This window comes from Misgurnus anguillicaudatus, chromosome 5 (assembly GCF_027580225.2).
Source record: "Misgurnus anguillicaudatus chromosome 5, ASM2758022v2, whole genome shotgun sequence".
Taxonomy (NCBI): domain Eukaryota; kingdom Metazoa; phylum Chordata; class Actinopteri; order Cypriniformes; family Cobitidae; genus Misgurnus; species Misgurnus anguillicaudatus.
The window spans coordinates 33,964,074-33,985,229 of NC_073341.2; the positions used below are offsets into that span (position 1 = coordinate 33,964,074).

The 21,156-nt window shown below is 36.3% G+C and overlaps 1 protein-coding gene across 1 annotated transcript in view; it reads right to left on the reverse strand.

Moving 5' to 3' along the window:
* LOC129414552 (solute carrier family 2, facilitated glucose transporter member 6) overlaps window positions 1–21,156 on the reverse strand; it is a 39,584-nt gene that overhangs the window by 776 nt on the left and 17,652 nt on the right. Inside the window, exons 4-12 of the mRNA XM_055168613.2 lie at window positions 5,809–5,914; window positions 5,507–5,660; window positions 5,171–5,377; window positions 4,715–4,814; window positions 4,375–4,586; window positions 4,149–4,295; window positions 3,950–4,058; window positions 3,568–3,744; window positions 2,477–2,622 (exon numbers count right to left, since the gene is read on the reverse strand). Of these exons, the coding sequence (XP_055024588.2) occupies window positions 2,477–2,622; window positions 3,568–3,744; window positions 3,950–4,058; window positions 4,149–4,295; window positions 4,375–4,586; window positions 4,715–4,814; window positions 5,171–5,377; window positions 5,507–5,660; window positions 5,809–5,867 (1,311 nt within the window). The 5' untranslated portion in view covers window positions 5,868–5,914. The remainder of the gene's footprint in view (window positions 1–2,476; window positions 2,623–3,567; window positions 3,745–3,949; window positions 4,059–4,148; window positions 4,296–4,374; window positions 4,587–4,714; window positions 4,815–5,170; window positions 5,378–5,506; window positions 5,661–5,808; window positions 5,915–21,156) is intronic.

Genomic DNA, 21,156 nt, shown 5'->3' on the forward strand with positions numbered 1-21,156 from the left:
TTTTAATGCTTAATCCTGTTCTGTACACACACAGTTCAGTAATTTACGGGACTCACAACCGCATTCTACAACCGAATGAACTCCCGCAAAATGCAGGTAGTGACAACCGAATTTACAAAAACTCTGCACAGTGTGTACCTAACCGAACTGAACAACTAGTAGTTAATCAAGTGTTTAAACGTTCATCATAAACAGGACAGGTCTCTCTTCTGAAAAAAGAAATGCTTAGAAGAGGAAAAAGTCTTCTGTATGCGCGGATCAGAAAATGACAGAGGCACAAGCGTTTGCTGACTAGTGTTGCCAGATCTTGCACTAAAAAAACAGCAAACAAGAAAAATCCAATAATAAACAGAAATAAATCTAAATGCTTTACCTCAAAGATCAAAATATTGGGACCGGCACCCTCACACTTTATTAACACCAAAAACTTGATCGCTTTATGAGCCAAAAGCCATAAACGGTTAAGCGGCAAAACGGTATTTACGTACAAAAAAGACAAGGACCTGGCAACACTGCAAGACCGCGCGCTCCGCGCTGTGACGTAGCCTCACAAAAGCGTAAAATACACAACGCCAAGACGGAGGTTTATTGCAAAACACAATGCTGTCATTATTTTGGTCAAAGCTGTGAGTGATAAGCACGCCAGACGGCAGAACGTTGCTATGGTTATCTCTGTGTCAATCATCACATTTTCGGGAGTGAGTTTTGTTCGTTACAGACATGAAACGAACATTTAGGTGATTCACTCCCGCATTTTAATGCGGTTGTCACTCCCGAAAGTTTGCAGTGTGTACGAGACCATAATGAACTTTTTACTGCGCCAAGTCGAAGCACTCCCAAAAGTGCCACTCCACCACACATCACAGTCAACCCCTTCAACCCGCCTAGAAAAGCGCCACGTTTAATTTTGTGCCACCATACTTGGTCATACAACCAATCGGTTAAAACAGGGAAAACATTGATGTTTTTGGTAATTTCTAACTTCATCTCTGTTTGGTACCATTGAATGAACTGGGCTAAGCTAAGTGCTATCAAAGTGTCGTCGCGCGCCACAACGATTAAGTGCACGCACCAAGATGATAGAGGTACGTATCAACTCTTCTTAGTTAAGGTAATAACATAGTTTAATATGACAAAACAATGAAGTATTCCTTTAAAGCTTCTTAGAATCTTCGCAGAGAGCTCCTAATTTAGTTTAAAAACTTTTATGCATGACTCTTAGATTAAGAGCGAATCTCAGAGCATGGTTGCATTTTTTCCAGTTGTCATCAGTGGCAGCCGGTGACTTCTTTTTCGAGGGGGCACGATGCGAAGTTCGTCACAACATGTATGTAGCCCGTCATATGTGTGTTTCGTAACTTCAAAATACGGTATGTGTTCTGCGCGTTAAGTGATCCTATGTCCTACTGTCAAAATAAGTGCCTGCTGCGGACGCGTCTAAAGGGTTTATGATAAAAGAGATGCCTGCGTTTGCCAGATACTCACATAATCTCATGCGTAATCAGAGTTTACTGTTAAGGGAGTGTCTTGCGTTTATTCTGTCAACGTGAGCGTCTCTTTTATCATAAACGGTTTTGACGAGTGTGCAGCAACCACTTATTTTGACAAAACACATGATTCACACGACACTCCAAACACATATTATGAATTTGCGTCCCTCGGAAGAGTAGTCACAAGCTGACACTGGTTGTCATTCAATCTGTTACTGTAGTTAATATAGTGACTTCTGTTATTTGGCGCTATGCCATTTCTACACTGTGTCAGAGATGTTAGCTAATAAGATCGGTCACAAACATGATCCCTGCATGATTCAATGTGTTGTGTCCTATTAACTCACTGTCATGCATTGTGTGCAACACTTATTGTCTCCCTCTTTATGTTTTGTCCACTTTCCCTGCTGCTAAAGAAACTCTCTTAAATGTCTTTAATTTTGGACCTTAAGACCTTTTAAGGGTTAAAGGCGGAGTCCATGATGTTTGAAAGCCAATGTTGATATTTGAAATCACCTAAACAAACACGCCCCTACCCCAATAGAACGCAACCCGGCAAGGATGTCGATTAGTAGACACGCTCCTTACTGCTGATTGGCTATAAGTTTGTTTTGGTAGTCGGCCCGTCTCCTTTTCCAAAGCGTTTTTCAAACATTGTGGACTCCGCCTTTAAGATGCTTTCTGAATGACTAATTTCTTCACTAGGATCTGTTTTTCAATTTTAAGGGGAAACCGAGGGGCAACCTTTCGATCTCTCTGATAAAGCCAATTCACAAACCAATTAGTAACGTCACAGACACTACATCCATAATTTTTTAGTTTATGGGGGAAACACCCACATTTCTACGAATTTTCTTAGAATTTTGTCACTAGGAGCAACTCTTTGCCCTAAGATTTTTCATGAATACGGGCCCAGATATGGATAAAGATAGAGGCATTTTTAGTTTCCTGTTCCTAAAAGTAAAAACAAAACAGATTTTGCTCACCACCACGTTCATGAAGAATTGCGTCAGAATGAAGCCTGTGATCCAACTCACACCTACACACAAACCAGATGCGATTCCGCGCGCACCCAAAGGCAAAATTTCTGACATTAACAGCCATGTGATGGGACCCCAACCCATAGCATAACCTGTGAGGAAAAAAATATTATATTGCAATGAGCTGAAAATATATTTGAATATTAACATTATTTTTCCTTCCAATAGTAACAACATTTTCATTTAAAGGGACACTACACTTTTTTTTTTAAAATATGCTCATTTTCCAGTTCCCCCGGAGTTAAACATTTGATTTTTACCGTTTTGGAATCCATTCAGCTGATCTCCGGGTTTGGCCGTACCACTTTTAGCATAGCTTAGCATAATCCATTGAATCTGATTAGACCATTAGCATCACGCTCAAAAATGACCAAAGAGTTGCAATATTTTTGAGCCTTCATTGACTTCCACAGTATTTTTTTATTCTGCTATGGATGTGAATGAGGCTGAGGAATGGTTTGGTTACAAAAATTCCTGAAAATAACTTCATTGTGTTCATCAGAACGAAGAAATTCATACAGGTATGTAGCCTGGGTTTCCCAATGCTGCCTTGCTCGCAAATTTATTCACGCTGCAATTCTAGCATGGCAACTATAGTCCTTTTTTGCCCCTGAAATAGGGAACCAATCACAGAACAGGGAGGGGGCAGCAAGACGATGACGACAATATCAATATACAGCTACCGGTTTAGTTGCGTAGCTTTCAGCTGCACTCGTACCTGATAAAAGTCGTTTACTTATACATCAATTATACATCTGGTATAATTGAAACGATTGGCTATGAGCTACATACAGACGCATTTAATAGACATTCGTTGCGCCTAATAAACTGTTTGGGCATTCGTAAACCACGCCTCAAATGCGAGAAAATGAGCATATGGTTCCCAGACCACGTCCCATTCTCTATGAGACTGGTCTGGTGTTAGCCAGGCTAACAGGTATGGGTATGCTAATTAACAAGCTATAAATAGCGGTAATTGGCCACACCACTGATTTTTCTTTACAATGTTGACTCTATCTGAACCCAAGCAAACTTACCAAATATGAGGACCATCATGCTAATGAGAGGGATGAGAGTGATTGGATCAAATGCAGGATCCTCTGACGCTCCATGGTTATCATTTATGACATTTATTAGGGTGAGATTGCCTTGGGTGCAAGGTGTTTTGTGGGTGTACATGGTCATTGTGAGCATAGCCAGAAACATCAAAAATCCTAAAGGGTTCAAATTAAAATGTAAGTCTGATGTGAGAATTTCAAATTAAGGTTAAGACATTAAAATGTAACATCCAGGTTGCATGCTGTATAGTACGTTAGTGAATAGTGCAAACCACAAAAAAGTGTCATTCCTGAGATCTCAAAGCTAATGTATGTTCACTTTGAAATAAAGCATCTGGCCAATATGTAGTTTCACACAAACCTGATGTAAATAGTAGAGCTTTTCGACCTGCTTTGTCCATCAAACTAGCAGCGATAGTGACAGAAATCAGTCTTACAGCTCCTACTAATGCCGCGTCATATTTTGGTTTCTGAATGTAAAAAAAATTCATTTAAAAAATCAACATTCTTTTGTTTATTTCCAGTATAGTTAATAAATAAATTTACTTTAGTTGGCATACCAGTGATATATCGGTCAGGTGGAAGATGGGCTCTAGATAAACCAGAATTGGTGTTATGCCCGTCACCTGCATTAGGAATCTCATGAAGACCGATATTAGGATCGGTTTATAGTATAACGGCATTTTAAGATCACTCCATTGAATTCTCTGTTAAAAAAATACATGTCATTTAAAGTCCCATCTTGAGTTTTTTTTAGCCTTAATGATATCTTTATATGACATTCACCTGTGAGTTGAGACTTCGTTCAATCTTCTCTAACTCATTCATGTAACCTGAATCAGGTCCCCTGAGCCATTCTAGTGATCGAATCGCTTTCGGTCGGTTCCCTTTCATTATGAGGTAACGTGGAGAGGTTGGCATGAAGCAAAGCAAAATTAACATGATAACAACAGGAACCTCTCCAGCCACGGCCAACCACCTCCACGGCAAAACCAAACCTGGAAAATGAGATCAAAACATAATCTACAGTTCAACGTATGCACATTATTGTGAGGAATGCTTTAAAGAGAGATGATGGTTTAATATTGCTGTAACAAGCACTAGAAATACAGCACGTGAAGATTACCAAGAGCGTAAAGTGCTAGACATCCAATGACAGCTGTGATCTGAGAACATGAACCCAAAGCTCCCCTCACAGATGGGTGAGAAATCTCTGACACATAGACCTGTGTGTAAAACATCAATGTATCGTCAGATTTATTTCCACTTGTGCAATACTGTTACCCGTGATGCATTTTCATTTTGATGCAGTTACAGTATTTTTTTACAGGTCACACAGCTTTGTGTCACTCAGTCCAAAAACAGACAAGTATATTATTGCCACATAAATGAACTGAGGATTCTGGGTTTCAGTTCTGTGTAATGTAACAGTCATCTGCATGTAAATGTGATTCAATCGAGGGAAATTTTATATAAATACATAACTCTATATTGTCCCTAAAGATAAAGGAACACTTGATTCCTCGACTGATTTGATTGGGCACTAAATCAGTTCATTGATCAATAAAACAGATAGACTTACAGGAATTGATCCAGCAGTCATACCACCAGCGATGCCCGTCAGAAATCGTCCCCATAATAACATCCAAAAGTTTTGTGCGGCTCCCATCACAAGGAGACCTACAACGGATGGCACAGCAGACACCATGATGCTCAGCTTCCTTCCAATTTTGTCATTCAATATCATAACGCTGAGACCACCTAAAGCTGCACCAAGGGTGAAAATTGACTGAAAAATAAAAGTGAAAACAGCATTAAATAGATTAAAATGAAATGTCAGTATGCACTTTCTCTGTATCTTCATACCTTATATCTTTTAGTGTAACATAAAACTTTTAAAACATATTTATGTGCTTACACCAAACCATGATATCTGTGGGACTTTCAATCGCAGTTGAAGATCATCCTCCAGTTTAAGTTGAGGAATCACAGGGGAAGGGAAAACCAGAGCAAAACCATAATTGAAATTTCCCAAAACAGCTGAAAACACAGCAAGGAAAAGCCTTCTATTTCTGAAAAAACACACATAAAGTTTATTTAAACTCAGTTCACAAGTATTCATTTTAAAAACTTTCACAAGTTTCCTTGTTCCAAGTTCCTTTGAAAATGTGATCAAATATCAAAACGAATAAAAAATAGTAGAAAGTAGAAATAATTCACCTGATTTTGTGAGGTTTGTTATTAATCAATGCTGTGTTTTCATCTGGACAATCTGCCATCTCTCCTTTAGATCACGTCCAGCTCCTGTAAAGCTCTCACTGAAGAGCTTTAATGTTTTAATGGAAATGAGTGGCAATATCAAAGAGAAAGCATAAACCAAAAACATTTTTTTTGCAACCCCGAGACAATCTGAGGTGAAAAGCGTGCCCAAAGAAAAGGAAGCAAATGCCAAAACTTCCTAAACGAAACACAGAGATGAGTAAGAGCCAGAATTTCCCACCAGCAGGGTCATGAACAGACAAAGTTTTAGACACCAATTGTGACCCATACTGTTAAAGTGAAAGTAGGATCTACTTAAGAAAAGGTTGGTATAATCTTTAAAAAATATGTTTTGTCAATCTAAATTTACTCACTTTAAGTGAAAAAACTTGAAAAAAAACCAATTTCAAGTGGTAACACCCAAAAAAGGGAGAAAATTTTAGTTAAATGTAATACCAAGTGTAGCCACAAGATGGGAATATATTTTCATTATTTTTTATTTTAACTGCTCTATACAGCCCAGTGTAAGTGGACTTTACATTTGTGTAATGCATATTTACCCAGCAAGCAATTTTACGTTTAAAAGATGTCCAAACACAGCCTACATTTCTAGGCTAAAACTAATCAAAATTCAGGTTTTCAGTGTAAATTTATTTATTTAGATATTTATTTAGATATTTCACAAGACTTTTTTAAGATGTCAAATAAATCTTTGGTGTCCCTAGAGAATGTAGGCTATGTGAAGTTTTAGCTCAAAATATTGAATTAAAAATATATTATAGCATGTTAAAATTGCCACTTTGGTGTGAGCAAAAATTTGCCGTTTATGGGTGTGTCCTTTAAAATGCAAATGAGCTGATCTCTGCACTAAATGGCAGTGCCATGGTTGGATATTGCATATATTCTGACATCACAAGGGGAGACAAATTTCATAAGCTATTTTTTCACATGCCTGCAGAGAATGGTTTACCAAATAGTAGTTACTGGGTTGATCTTTTTCACATTTTCTAGGTTGATGGAAGCACTGAGGATCCAATTAGCACTTAAACATGAAAAAGTCAGATTTTTAGATGTCCCCTTTAACAGACGTCTAACCATAGTTGAAAATAAATTGCTTACATAATGTAATATCATACATCTCACAAGTTAGTTTGGCAAAAACTACATCCAAATTCAAGTTTATTTTGGCTAGAAGTGGATAGCCGGACTATATCGGATCTAAACTAAACAGTGAAATGAAGGCTATTGCTTGCTGGGTTATCTATTAAAAGTGTGTTGTTTTATATTACAGATGTTTAATTGCAGTTAATTGATTTATGTGTGTATTAAATAATAAAATATTATAAACTTTACAAATTATACATTTAAAAATAATAAATATTATCAATTATTTAAGCAAATTACATTTTTATTTGATTTTAATTTTAAGCTTCGATCTATAAAGACCTTCGACAAGCCTGTCACTATTCTACTTATTATAAAATGATTATATAAAAGTATTATTATTATTATTATTATTATTTTTAGACTATTTGCTCATGTATGTAAAAACACCTACTATTTGTTGTCAGTGAATGTTTGACACAACTTTCACGTCTGCACGTGTCTGTCAATTTATACTACTGCAGTATCCACTAAAATGAATTGTTTTTGAAGCAACTTTGGATGATGTTTCTTAAAAAAACTTGAACAGAGCCTGTAGAGATCAGAAGTCTTTGTTGAAGTGTAAAAACAAGAAACTCAGAATCATTTATTATTTATGTACAGTAACTTGCCATGAGACATTCCTTTAAATAGTGTAGCCTACTGTATCAACATTTTGTGGATGCTGTTGTTTTGAGAACATACAGTACACATTTGTGTATTACGACCCTGTCTGTGAAAACCTAACTAAAGTCATTTTTTTGTGTTTTACTGTTTTTACATAAAATCAACCTGCACAATGTAAATAACATTCTGTGAAAATATAACCTTCATATCTTTAATATTGACTGAGTAATGTCATGTCAAAAATTGAAATCAATGAACGAAATCAAACGTTGATGCTCCTAATCTTAAAATGAGATTATGAGGCTTTATCTTGGATTTTAGAGACGGGGTTACAAAGTTTACTGTAATAAAATGTTTAGTAGTTTTTGGATGGATCTCCATGGCAAGACTTGTGAGACCATAATTATTATTACTTATAAAGGTTTTATCAAGTAGAAGTTGATGGCTCAAACGGACAGTTGCCCGCAAAACCTTGCACATGTAATCTGATTCTATAGCTCATTTATGGAATAATGCTGTGTTTCAGTAAGGCCACTGGATGGTGCCCTGTACACAGAGACTACAGCCTCATGTTTAAAATAGACCTTATAAACTTACAATGAACCTTTGTTATTAAAGTGCCACTGCTGAATTCTAGATGTGTAACTTTAGAAGAAGCATCAATCAACTAATAAACATCTTATTTTGGAAACTAAGCAATACATTTGGTTCAAGTTAGCTATGCAGTTTTTCTGTAACACACACACACACACACACACACACACCACACATGAAAACTGATCTGAATATGGTCAGATCTTTCCCGTATATAAAACAGCTTGTGTGGTTACTGTGGTTCTATTACAAAACTATAGCTGTTCAGCGATTACTGTAAAACAATTGTTTATTTTCTTCAAATTGCATAAGTATAAACAATAAAAAGAAGTCCCTTTAGGATAGGGACATCTTTGCAACACCTCCGAGCAGATATTTCAGTCATGCAAGACTAAACTTAAGACTTAAATCACAATTAAACAACATATTGCAGACTAACTATTATACCTGACATTAACTTTTGTTTCTTAAGCTCAAATTGCGATAAAAACGCCTTTTCTCTGAATCACTTCAGCTACTGCACATGTTCAGAGTTTGGCATTTGGCAAGCGAATCTGTCCAGAGCCCCTGAATCATCAGTCTTTATTGATTAATAATTCAGCAGCTTCGAAAGTCGTCCTCTGATTTGTTAAATTATACAGGATTTCTGGGAGACGTGCGTGTCGTATTCTTTAAAGGGACACTTCACTTTTTTTGAAAATATGCTAATTTTTCAGCTCCCCTAGAGTTAAAAATTTGATTTTGACCGTTTTGGAATGCATTCAGCCGATCTCCGGGTCTGGCGGTACAACTTTTAGCATAGTTTAGCATAATCCATTGAATCTGATTAGACTATTAGCATCGCGCAAAAATAATTAAAGAGTTTCGATATTTTTCCTATTTAAAACTTGACTCTTCTGTAGTTACATCGTGTACTAAGACCGATATGGTGAGGAACTATACTCTCATTCTGGCGTAATAATCAATGACTTTGCTGCCGTAACATGACTGCAGGAGGTGCAATGATACGCAGTGGCTGAAAATAGTCCCCTGTTATCGACAGTAACTAAGGGGACTATTTTCGGGCAGTGCGTAATATCACAACGCCTGCTGCATCAAAATATCAAAACTCTTTGGTTATTTTTTAGCGCAATGCTAATGGTCTAATCAGGTTCAATGGATTATGCTAAGCTATGCTAAAAGTGGTACCGCCAGACCCGGAGATCAGCCGAATGGACTCCAAAACAATAAAAATCAAACGTTTAACACCAGGGGATCTGGAAAATGAGCATATTTTCGAAAAAAGTGGAGTGTCCCCTCAATGGTCCACCTTGTATGCGAGTATGCTAGGTTCACGGCATTAAGTCTTTAAAAGATTTTTTGCTTGATGCAATTAGTGTAAAAGTGATATTAACGTGTTGGCCATTCTTGTTATGAACTTCAAAGACATTCATGAATTAATTATTTACTGATTGCACACTGGTCTGTTATTGTGAAGACATTTCCTCGATGCGTCACAAAGCAAACATGATTGGTTGCTTTACGTGTCAGACATAGAGTATGGCCTATTGGGTGGTCCTTGGCCATTCAAAGTAACCATGGTTCCCAGACCTTCAGTATGAAGTGCCAATCTTTTTATGCCAATATCTTTGGTATTAACACCAATCTAAAGCATCTCCATTGACACACAGTTTATTAGATATTTCAACAATTCAGAATACTTGAAAGCAAAAGTTTAACCAAATGAATGTCTTTGTGGACCGTGTGGCCTGAGCCCAAGTCATCACAGACAGAGCAAAACACAACAAAATGACTTTGGCTGTTGACTCAAATCTCTATCAGATTATCGTCTTCACTGTTACTGAGCTCAGAAAGGAAAAGATACACAAAGCCAAGCCAGATGCGACAACAAGAATCAAACAGTTTTAAGCAACTGTTAAACAATGTGACCTCATCACGTATAAAGGATAGTTTGAAAAATATAGCACTTAAAAATAAACATCTAAATGTCAAGATTACTTGGGTGCTCATCCAGTAAAAATAATGCTTCTTAATGATATCATGAAATCAAAGTTTAATCAAAATCATAACTGAGTTTGCTGGTTTTTAATTCATATTAATTTTTTAATGACATGTTTATACTACGGTACATTATCTTTTTGGAGATTTATGCCTTTAAAATGTGCAGGCTGTTGAAAACAAGACACACTGTTGACTTTGCTTACACTTGCAGATTCTCAGAAATCATAAAATGTCCTTTCCCATCAATACCACGTGCCTCTGACCACCAATAGCAAGTAGCAAATCTTTAGGTATGATTATTATGTAAGCTAAAGAGCAGAGCCGAACAGTAACAGAGTACATTTACTTGAGTACAGTACTTAAGTACAATTTTGAGGGATCTGTACTTTACTCGAGTATTATTTTTGGGGAGTACTCATGACTTTTCTCAAGTACATTTGAGAGGCAAATATTGTACTCTTTACTCCACTACATTTCTAGCCATAACCGTGAGTACCGTAAAAAGTGTTTCTGTGCCTTAGTAGATTTAAAAAAAATAAATTGAGTAAACTGTATTAAAAAAAATTTAATTCTTGTTTTTTTAATCAAAATATGAGTTAAAATAAAATAAAAATTGGAATAAATTGATTAATTCTAAATGAGCACATTATTGAGTAAATTCAACTTAATTTTATTATCTTTAATCGATTTAAATTTGTAAGAAAGAAATTAACTTATTAATTTTGTGTTAAAACTACATGAATTATTTGAGTAAACACAACTAACTAGGCAGTGGACTTGCAGTTCCCAGCATGCTTTGCATGGGACTGCATTTGGAGAGTGAAATTTGAATTGAAACTTTTTTTGTTTTGTTTTTAACTTAAAAGAAAGACTTGTTAGTGTTTAATGTTCATTTATCTTCGATATTTGGAAGAGTTTCTGTTTCTTCTTTGAGTTTTGTAGTTACCATTGTTCAGAAGACTGGTGCTTGTGCATAGACTGCATACTGAAGTATGTCGCGCTTTACAGCTGCCCAAAACGAAACTGAGTGGGTGTGTTGTTTGAATAAACGTTTCTAGCCCTCATCTGACGCATAAAAAACAACAACTAACCATAAATACACTACCTGTACCAAGAAAAGAAGGTTTATCTAACTGAGTAATACTAGCACAATTAGTTAACTCAACTCAATTTTATTGCATTCATATTAAGTAATGTTAGTGTGTTCAATATACTTAAAAAAGGTTGAAAGTTGACTCAACCTAAAACTTCCCATGCAGTCACTTGCCTCACTTTTTATAAGTTAGATCTAGGTATTACTTTTTACGGAAAAAAGATAAATCTCAGAAACCCTCGATTTATTGTTTCCCTTTTCTCAAACGTGATTGGATTGTGCAGGCACCACTGATTGGGACAGCCTATCAACTATCACCTTCAGCTTTCCGCCAAAGTCCCAATAGTCAGATTTAGATAAGAGAAGAAACCATGGACGAAACAATGGATGAAGACACAGCAGGTCCATCCCGGGAATGTGACAACCCGTGGCTCCACCTCGCCAGACTATTTTAATTTTCTAAACAAGTTAATGATAGTTTTCGCTTTAAGTGTTTGCTGTGTTTACCAAAACAGAGCTTCATCACCGCTTACAAAAATTCAACCCCTTGAGAACAGCAGGGATCACTGGTGATCCCGGATTATTGTTGTTCAAAATGAATTACTCTTCAAAACATCACACTTTTACTTGATCTGGACAAACTCAGCATCACAAGACAGGTTTAAGACTCCAGCTTCGACATTTGACCATTGTTTGTTATTAAACTGGTTTGCAGTGACATTCATTTCTTAATTTATGCCAGGAGTGCAAAATAATTAATCTGTAACGTTCGTTATCGTTATTTTGAATAGAAATCATCACTCATAAAACATTCATTCTCGTCTTCTCCGGTTTATTTGTATTCAAATACATAAAATATACAGAATCCGCCAGGCTATTAGTACAATAGTGCGCATATTTGAAGAAATAATGATTAATTATCACATGTTAGTAAAATATTTAGTCTTACAGAATAAGATTTCTATTCATTTTCCACTGAATTATGTGATCTGAAGAGCTCAAAGAGTGAACGGAGATGTGTGTCTCCTCTTCCTGATTCGTGTCAGATTTGACCTCAGAGCTCTATCATTTGCTGTACAGCTGTCAATCATCTCACATGGTTCAATGTGCACTGTGGCAGTAGTCGTAATGCAAAATTTAAAAATGTACTCTTGTACTCTTGATACTCAAGTACTTTTAAAAACAAGTACTTTTTACTTTTACTTGAGTAGACATCTGACTGCAGTACTTTTACTTGTACTCATGGGCGAGGCTAGCCCCTTTTTAGGGGTGCTTCAGCACCCCTAAAAAGGAGCTCAGCACCCCTAAAACTTGGGGCAAGAAATTTAATTATTCTAAAATGTTCGTTCGTCTTTGACCAGGTTAAATAATGTCCAAAACATACTCCGTAGTTTGTGGTTTAAAATATATAATAAGGTAGAAAATGAAAACCTCCCCGCTTAGCAAATGGTGTCATCCTCTTCTTTTACTTCTCTGTACCTGCATCGCTTAGCCCGTCCGTCATTCAGCGTGAAACACACGCAGAGTGAGAATCAGATAGTGTAGGTATGTGACAAAAAAAATAAATACTAGAAAATTCTAATATAATTATAACCATGTGATAGATAATAAAAAGAACTTTAACATGGTTTTTAAATTATTAAAATCGGATAATTATTAAGAAAGTTATGGCATTTTTTAACTCGAAAATTAGGGGGCATTTTTGTACCCAATTAAAACGGCAAAACTATGAAAAACTGTGACCTCTTCCGCTTGACCAAACACTTTAAAATATCATAACTTTCTCATTTCTTGGTCTATTTGCATAATTCAAACGCCACATCGTAGGTAATTAAAAGCCCAACAAGATTAAGATGACATCTTTTTAAAACATATGTTATTATTTTTGATTAACCATTAATTAATGAAACCGAGAGCATCAATCCACGCATATCTTTCCATATGAAATGAAAGCCCTCTCAAATAAAAGCTATATTTTATATATTAAAGAAACATTTCATTGTTTCTTTAATATTTCTTAATTGACTAATAATGCTGGCGAGCAATTTAAATGGTCAGATATTATGAATACATTAATTGATGATTATGTTATTTATCATTAATAAATCAATAAATGCATGCATGTATTTATTTATTTGTTTGACAAAATTATGCCAATAATGTAATCTAGAGATTCTAATCCTTCGTTCTGTATGATTACTTTGAAAAATAATGCACGGATTGATGAAAACGGAGAAGTTTTGGAAGCCAATATGATTTAATGGGCGATTCTGCTTTTGACAACGTCACTCGCGGATCTTAAAAAAGCACATGCGAATGTTCCAATCAATCCCAAACTTCACCTAATTCAAGTTAAATGTATATTCTATCAAAAGTATTTGGTTTGAAACAAAAAAATACTCGCCTTCATAGAGGATTTCAATGCCAAACACGAGAGAAATTTTGCTTCGCTTATAACTTTCTTCTTACCACAGCAATCTTGGAAATTCGAAAGTGAGATTCAACGTGAGGAAGTAATTTATGTCACTAGTATATGGGCTTTAGAGGTATTCACAAAGCAAAGATATGACAGATTTCCTAAGTCACCAACGCGTCTGGCGCGAATACCTACTGGGAACACAGCCGTGGGAACAAAGCGCTCGTGCGTATGACGTCATTTTGTCACATACCTAGATAGTGTTGTGATGCAACTTTTTTGTTCAAATCTTACTAAATGTTTACGTTATGTTTATAATGAGCGAGTATATCACAAATCAATCTTTCAAGTCGTGTTTTTGTCTTATAATGAATCACCATGGTACACGTATAATAAGTGTTTATTTTCGGATTATTTAAGTCCGGCGGGTACCCGCGCGCTGCGGAGTAGCACAGTACCTGGGTGACTCGTCCATAGACTTAAACGGAGAGAAGTAGCGCCGGTTACAATGTTCTTCCGCAAGTATGGCGCTCGCTTTGTGTCATTTCTTTCCAAACCAAGCTTAAAGACGTGTTAACGTGCGCGTGACATGCGCGTAAAGAACGTGCGTCTGTTATACGCGTGGAGAACGTGCGTTCGTCTTAACGTCATACTACCGTGTCTAATTTATATGCGCGTGGAGAACGTGCGTTCGTCTTAACGTCATACTTATCGTGTCTAATTTCAAAATAGTGCACATAAACTGTTATACAGTTACTTGTATGAAGGGCTTGTGTTATTTAGGACACCATTCAAACAGTGATGGCTGTAAAATCCGATCATTTAAGATATTTTCAAATTAGATAAGTAATTTCAACAGCAGATAGAAATATCACATAAATAGCTATTTAAAATAGACTTTTAAAGTAAATATTTAACATCCTTGAGAAAAATCAAGGCAATATACTTTGATCAAAAAGGTAATCTCACAACAAATGCATGCATTGGGACAGGAAATATACTAAAATGAATAATAAAATAAACTAGACTAGGCCGGGCATCCTTATGCTCTGTGTATCTGTTATAAAAATGAAATCCTAGCAAGCTCATATAAACTTGTAAATGCCAAAATTAAAGGAACCCAAACATATATAAAACTAAATATAAAATAAGACCGCCAGTAGGTGGCGGCAAGGCATTGTTATATTTTGGCAAATGTTCCACTTCTTTCAAAAGGACATATGATTTTCTAATACAATTTTAAAGATGAAAACTACTTACTACAGGAACATAATTGTAAATATTTTTTAAATCCTCAAAAAAAATTTCTCAGTTTGCAGATTTTCATTATATTTAAAAATTATTTTCCAAATTCAATCACACAGAATTGAAACATGTGAATTTAAAGTTGCTGCATTATAAATTGCAATTTAGGTAATTATATGCGCTGTTGTTGGTTCATATGGCATGTTATATTTTAATGTTTTAATGACATAATCTTGGCTGTAAATGATCTATAACACAATGTTATCCTGTTAATGTCAATGTCCTGTAGAAAATAATGATTTTACACCAATAGCTTTGACTTCAATAGTCATGAAATGTCTTGAGAAATACATGGTTTGTCTTTTAAAAACTCAGGTAGGCCACAAACTTGATTCCTGGCAGTTTGCCTACAAATGCCAGAGAAGCAAAGGCGATGCCATAAGTAGCATCACCCACCTGGTCCTTGAGGACACTAAGGCCTATGCACGTCTTTTCTTTATTGACTTTAGTTCAGCGTTCAATACAATACAGCCCTATTTACTGTTAGAAAGTCTGAAGAATATGTGTGTTAGCCCCTGTATTATTAGATGGTACTATTCTTTCTTAACAAATAGGATGTAGTATGTTAGAGTCAATAAAGAAGTTTCACAACTAAAGCCTATAAGCACAGGGGCCCCTCGGGGTTGTGTGAGTTCCCCAGTCCTCTTTACCATCTACACAAATGACTGCGTGAGTAAACACCCACACAATTATATTGTTAAATTAGATGACACTGCCATCTTGGGCTTATTATATAGGGATCAAGACACAGCATCCTATCACTCCAAAATTAAGCAGTTTGTAGATTGGTGTGAAGCTCACCATCTAGTTGTGAATGTGAAAAAGACTGAGGAAATGATCTTTGACCCTACAGCAGTTTCTGAATCAAGTTTAGTGAGTATCCATAGCCCTCCCATACGTCAGGTCTCTTCATATACGTCAGGTCTCTTCTTATAAATATGTTTGTGTTTTTATGGACTGCTCACTTACATGGCATGTTCATATAGAAAGTCTTTGTTCTAAGCTCCGGCAGAGGATGTATTTTTTTAGAAGATTGAGACTGTATGGTGTCGTTAGCGGGCTCTTGTTCTTATTTTTCCATATAATCTTAGAGAATGTTATACATGGCATGCAGACCTAGTATGGCAATTTGAAAGTTCAGTTAAAGTCCAGGTTGGGGCGTCTGGTTAAAACTGCACTAAAGATTGTAGGTCATTCAGACCAGGGCTACATGCAGGCACTCTATAAAAAGTCAGTTCTCAGGGAGGCACGGAAAATGTTAGATAACCCCACACACATCTTGTATAAGGAGTTTGTCCTCCTATACCTTCAGTTAGACGTTTCAGAGTACCAAAATGCAAATTAAATGCATACAAAAACTTTTTTATTCCAACTGCCATAAAGATGATTAATGATAAATAGCCGGTTGTTTGTACGTTACCCAGTATGGAGCTTTGGACTGGATTGTTCCTTGTTGTAATGTGTGTACCATGTGTGTGTGTGTGTGTGGGGGGGGGGGGGGTTGTATGTGTAACTGTTGTTTTCTAATTGCCATGTATGAGCTGTGTACGTTTGTAATGCAGTGATTGTGAGGCCCAAGACAAACCCCCCCCGGGGGACAACAAAGCAAAGCACACAGTGAACACAAAGAAAACTGTAGCCTATCATAGATTACAAATTTTGGTATTTACATTCAATGGCAAATCAACAACAGCACAACCATTCAACAAACGTGCCATCATTGTACTGTGAAAAAGGTGCAGTGCAGTATTTTTAGAGGTGCTTGAATTTGCATATTTTGGATTTAAAATGACTGGCTTCATCAGTACATCAAGACTTATTTGCCAAAACTGGGACAAACAAACACATGAATGGAGACCAGAGCCAAAGGGGATTTTGTATGAGCTAATGAAATAGAAATATAAGAATTCATATTTTATTTGTCTAATTTAGATTAAGTCACTTAAGAATAAGATGGTTGAAATGAATTAAATTACGTGAAAATCATGAAACCGCACTCTTGCAAATCTCAAAGTATTACAGTACCTTTGTTTGCCTGTAGGTGCCCCTCAGTCATAAACGTAAAACTCTGCCAATGAAATTGACTGAAATATTTTCCTTTGAATACACAACATCTAGTAGTGCAAACATTTTTTAAGGTGAGCGTTATAACTACGTCTTTCAACATAACATTGTCAGTTTATTCTGACTATTTAACCAAGACTAAGAAGTAGAGAAATTTAGATCTGATGTAGATCTGCTAAATTGTTACAACATGTGAAACATTGTTCCCCCCTTTTTGCTCAAAACAAAAATACAGTCATGTGAAACTGTTCCATGTAATGTGGACGACAGTTTCTGTACAGTTTGCAATCAACAACCGTACATTTAAACAAACAAAATCAATTTTTATTGATTATCAAAGGTGTTTTAAAGAAAATAATTTTTGGGGGGATAAAGGAAAGCATGTTCTATGGGTCAGTATTTTCTCTACTCTAGTCGATTTAGGGAGTGGAAGTGATAATGCAAGTGGTCCTCTGCAGCCATCTACTGGTTAGATTAATTAGTGGTAATTTCTTGTTTTAATTTAGTTTCAAGTGTTTGTTTTTCCATAAACAAAATGCATCAGTTGCTTCTCTATTACTGCTCCTCTGTGTATTTATCCGAGCTGTAAATTGTTTTGTCTGACTTTGGGTGAGATTTTTGTATGCTCTCAACATTGTAGTTGCAAAAAATTGTAGTCAGGCTAAGATTTAATAAACTGCTAGACTTATAAATACTTTGATGTTTATAGCTCTATTAAATAGTACATTTATCTTAAATAGTTTTAAATGTAATGACATTACATCCTCAGTAGTAGCCTAGTTGAAGCAATAACAAATAGAACACTTTTAATACAACAGTTTAATACAATAATAAAACACTTTATCTTAATTTTTTAACATACTGCTGTTTTATTTTCCCCTCAGCAGATCGTATGACAATACATGACAGTACACTTAAATAACAAAGTTACGTCTAGCATTGGGATACATGATGTATGGTACAGAAATTCAGCATTAGATATAATCAAATGTAGTCCTACGTAAACTTTGCCAAAATAAACATGATTATCTCTAATGACAATTGGCCAATGAAATCTGATTGGCCCCTGAAGTGCCCCTGTCTGATATTCATCATTGATTTAATAGCAAGTGCTCAGTAAATGTATAAGACAATAATGAAAAATAGACCGGTTCACGCGCCAGACAGACGCACGTTCTTCAGACGTATGGCAGACGCATGTCCTTTAGACGTTTCTACATACAGACGTAATCCACACGGTGATTTCTAACGTGAAGCCAACGTGACGTCTGTATAGATCACCAGCTACACGTTATTGACGTGTTTACGCGACGTGATATTTGCGTGTACGTCTCCATATAAAACAAATGGAGACGTACACGCACGTATACACGTGTGTTATCTGTCGTGCTTGTCAGTCTCGTCTCCAATTGACTCAAAGCGAGCGCCATAGCAAGACGCATGCAGTGCATCTCAGTGGGTAGTTGCATACGTGTGTCTCCGTTGTTAAAGTTTATTGTATGATTTATCGTTAATTTGAGACTTATTTTAACAATCGGGAGTCATGTAAACATGACATCACGGGCGTCTTTTTTGGTCAGTCGTCATGAAAACATGACGTTTGGAACAGAGTGAAAACAAACTACATATCACTGTATGCCACCAGTACTGGTAAGTTATGTGTGAAATCACTAACTGTCTGACTATCAAACTAGACAATAAATATTTTTTTAGTTTGTCACATGTAGACTAACATGAAGGTGATAACGTCTTTAACCCTTAGTGCAGGAGTCACAATTGTTTTGTTTTAGACATATAGTACAGGTAATGGTTCAATTAAAGGACTGTTAAAAGAAAAGCTGCAAATTAACAAACTATTAATAAACCTACCATATGTTGTAGGCATAAAAGTTATAAATTAGGAGATTTGTCATTTTGACAAAGGCAAACGATACACTGTATATTCACATAAAGCCATACCCACACTGCTGGTGTAGCCCACCTTTTGTCCTGAGACTTTAATATGGCATTAATGGCAAAAATGTGCTAGCTCACCATTAATTAGAAATAAAAAGGTTGGCAAAAAATGCATCTGAAAACTCACCAGATTGATGCTTTAAAATATGTAATTTAAAAAAAATTCTAAGGGGGAGCATGCTCCCGGACCCTAGGGGTAATATTCTCCTCATCTTTTTCACCCCTGACCCATTTTCATGCCTGAAAGGTCTCCAAAAAATCTTTATTTTGGAGTTAGTTTAACCAGTGTTAAAATGAAAGCTATTTTACAATATACATATTATTGGTTTCTGTAGGAAAAAAGAGCGGGTGGTGGCAGCGGAGCTCATTGGGTGCTCAGCACCCCTAAAGCTCTAACCCTAGAATCGCCTCTGCTTGTACTTGAGTAAAATTTAGCAAGGGGTAACTGTACTCTTACTCATGTAATGAAGCTGTGTACTCTGTCCGCCTCTGCTAAAGAGTATTGGCTACATATAAAAATAAACAGCTTTTGAATATGCCACAACTTTCGGTTTCAATAAAAAGATTATTGCTGATTCTTGTTTCTCAGTTTGAAAGATTTATCCCATGCAAAACCCTGCCATCCAAAAACATTTCATGACATTCATGCAAACATAAAATGTACAAAATGTTTGACAGCCAGGTTTTCGATAGGTGTGTGAGCCGCACCATGAGGTTTTTATTGCTGTTTACAAAATTCTGACAAAGAGGCAAGTGTGAGTTCAGTATATCGCAGTGATATCTATCAGGTAGTTTGCATTTTTTATGCAAGATATTTCAACGGCATTCACTGACAGTTTATTGTGAATGTGCACGACTATAGGAAATACTTCATAGTTAACTCTGTCAGAAGCCTTAAAACAGTGCAGCCTTTGGTTTGAAATGTTTGTCCTCGCACCCACTATTTCAACTTTGTGCCAAACTGTTTTCCTGAATGTTATTTCTATTTCCCCGCTGATAATTTTCTGACCCAGGAGGTAGAAAAACGATTTAAAATTGGTCTGTAATTTTTCAGTGAATTGCTCCTTTAAGTGGTAACTTTCGTGGCTCTTTGATACTCTGTGTGACCTGACAACATGAATGAAAATTAGAGTGTGGATGTGCCAACAAAGAAGTCGGCCACCACAAGGTTGTGAATTTTTTAAAAAAAGCAAATGGCTTCTAACTGATCTTTAGTGATTTGTGCCACAAGCTCTGCCTATCCATTTGTGTCCTTTCAATCTCTTATATTCATTTGTGCTGTTTTATAACAACCGCTGATGTCTAATGGCACATTAATCAGATTTTCTTTTTAGATTATGGGTACTGGAAGTTAAAGGAATAGTCTACTCATTTTCAATATTAAAATATGTTATTACCTTAACTAAGAATTGTTGATACATCCCTCTATCATCTGTGTGCGTGCACGTAAGCGCTGGAGCACGCTGCGACGCTTCGATAGCATTTAGCTTAGCCCCATTCATTCAATGGTACCATTTAGAGATAAAGTTAGAAGTGACCAAACACATCAAGGTTTTTCCTATTTAAGACGAGTAGTTATACGAGCAAGTTTGGTGGTACAAAATACAATGTAGCGCTTTTCTAAGCGGATTTAAAAGAGGAGCTACATTTTATGGCGTAATAGCACTTTTGGGAGTACTTCGACTCGGCGCAGTAACACCCTCCCTCTCCCATTATGAGAGGGAGAAGGGGAGCGGACTTTTCAGGCGAGGCGAAGTACTCCCAAAAGTGCTATTATGCCATACAATATAGTTCCTCTTTTAAATCCGCTTAGAAAAGCGCTACGTTTTATTTTGTACCACCAAACTTGCTCGTATAACTACTCGTCTTAAATAGGAAAAACGTTGATGTGTTTGGTCACTTCTAACTTTATCTCTAAATGGTACCATTGAATGAATGGGGCTAAGCTAAATGCTATCGAAGCGTCGCAGCGCGCTCCAGCGCTTACGTGCACGCACACAGATGATAGAGGGATGTATCAACAATTCTTAGTTAAGGTAATAACATATTTTAATATTGAAAATGAGTAGACTATTCCTTTAAGGCCTAAAATGTTCCTTTTTTAAAGGGG